The 2,172-nt window shown below is 47.9% G+C and overlaps 1 protein-coding gene across 1 annotated transcript in view; it reads right to left on the bottom strand.

Annotated features, from left to right (window-relative positions):
* Positions 1-646: 646 nt before the first annotated feature.
* LOC103131397 (protein asteroid homolog 1-like) overlaps positions 647-2,172 on the bottom strand; it is a gene marked incomplete at its 5' end in the record, with an annotated part of 9,531 nt that continues 8,005 nt past the window's right edge. The window contains one exon of the mRNA XM_016666616.1: positions 647-1,347. Coding sequence (XP_016522102.1) covers positions 930-1,347 — 418 coding nt within the window. The remainder of the gene's footprint in view (positions 1,348-2,172) is intronic.

Raw genomic sequence — 2,172 nt, 5'->3', positions numbered from 1 at the left:
GTCCAGAAATGTGCAGTTCTAGGCACAGCCAAGATACTGGAGGAGAACCTGAAGCTCCCAGGCCTCTGGTAGAGAGAGAGAGAGAGAGAGAGAGAGTCTGTACTAAATAGCAAAGAATAATAAAAATTTCATCACAAAAAAAGGTTTTCTATCACTTTAATATTTCTGCTATAACTGATGGATATTGAGATATAAAATAAGTCAATAGAATTTCATTTACAATTTTTCTATCTTCATGTCGTGTAGATCTGGTGAGAGGAAAAGCAGATGTTGATCTCCAAGGTTTTAGCAGCCAGTTTGGCTAGTTAGCCTCGTTAGCTCCGACTGAACCGCTCCGCGGCTCCAGGTGCATAAAGTCTCACCTCAGGTATTTTATCGCTGGTTTTAAGCTGGGACCAAACTGCCTGTAACAGCAAAGGATTATGGGATATAAAGTTGAAGGATGCAACGCCTCCACCTGACAGATGCTTTAAAACTGAACTAAAACCTGATGAAACCTGACAAAAAGCACCAAAAGTAATTTATCTTTAAAACATAAAAACATTATTTCAAAGCAACCAAACGAGGAAATGAAGTTGTTCAACAATCTGAACAATCCTCCACAGCACGACTCGACCTGATTTACAAGCACAATAAAAACACCAAATATGCATAAAAATATTAATCATTTATTCCTGTTGTGATTTAATCTGCATTGTAACTGATCTATAAAACAGAAAATCCTTCCTGGACGATTTCAGACGTTTCCTGGTTTAGAAACCAAATAAATTCTGTTCGACTGGAGAGTCGGGTTCTGGAAAACATCATACTAAATAATAACACTATGGCGACCAGAGCAGGTAGCCATGGCGACTACAGCAGGTAGCCACGGCGACCAGAGCAGGTAGCCACGGCGACCATCAAAGCCCCCTGCAGCAGGAGCTGGACGGTCAGAGGAGGTTCCGGCCCCGACACTCCTCCTTCCGGGCCAGTTCCGGGTTCTTGCTCCGGTTGCTCCTCTCCTTGGTTCTGTAGCGGGTTCGGACCTGGAGCAGCTCCTCCTGCAGCCGCAGCTCCTCCTGTGCCGCCACGGCGGCCCGAGCTTCGCTCTCCGTCTCCTCATCCTGCAGGAACAGCCGCTGCAGGTCGGCGCTCAGCTCCTGGGGGTTCTGCTGCCAACGGGTCGCGGCTTTCTGACGGGTCCGGCGGGTCCGGGACCGGATCCTCTGGACCCGGATCCTCTGGACCACGGAGAGCAGGGAGCGGTACAGCTCCTCGCTGGGCCGGTCGCTCCTCAGGACGGTCTTCAGCTTCCCGCCGCTCCTCATCCTGTGGACCAGCTGGTGGACCAGCGTCCCCTGATACAACCTGGACACAAACAGGACCAACCATCAGTTCCCTCCAGACCATCTGTCTGGTCCATTAAAGCCTTTTGTTCCCTTTCGATGAAACATTTGGTTCTGTTAATCAGGAAAGAATCGGCCATCTCTCCTAATAAATGTGCAAAACACTAAATCTTGTCGTAACGGGAGAGTTCTGTGTACGCTGTTTTGGAAAAAGGCTGGAACAGAAAATGTGGAAAAGGTGAAGTACTATGAACGAACTGTACATCAAACCCCAAACCAGAGCTGAGAGCAGGAGGCTTGGACTGGACCATCTATGGGGTAAATTTCCTGCCATAATCCAAGAGCACACATGTTCAGTCTGAGAGCAGGACTTCATGTCTTTATTCTCAAAACTTATAACATGTGTACTCAAAACTTCTCCTCTCTCTGCTCGCTAACGAAACATGGAACTGCCTTTTTGGCAGAGTCACCTAGCAACCTCTCAGCCAATAGGATGAAAGTGTTATGTTGGGTGCGTTTGTTTCCTTCTAGCAGGTGAGCCTGTGTGGTTGCTATTGATTATAGCAACCTGCACAACCCACTGGATGTGGGGAGAAACAACGTCAGCTTTCTGTTCCGTAGAACACTAAACATCCGCCAGCAGAGCTGCTGGTCGCTGACAGCTGCTGACCTTAGGCAGGACTTTGTTCACCCAACCAGACATGATATCCATCCATCATCCATCATCCATCCATCCATCCATCCATCATCCATCCATCCATCCATCATCCATCCATCATCCGTCATCCATCCATCCATCCATCCATCCATCATCCATCCATCCATCCATCATCCATCCATCATCCGT

Source organism: Poecilia formosa, unplaced genomic scaffold (assembly GCF_000485575.1).
Source record: "Poecilia formosa unplaced genomic scaffold, Poecilia_formosa-5.1.2 Scaffold754, whole genome shotgun sequence".
Classification (NCBI taxonomy): domain Eukaryota; kingdom Metazoa; phylum Chordata; class Actinopteri; order Cyprinodontiformes; family Poeciliidae; genus Poecilia; species Poecilia formosa.
The sequence above is the reverse complement of the archived record's forward strand: the minus strand, read 5'-3'. Positions and strand labels throughout refer to the sequence as shown.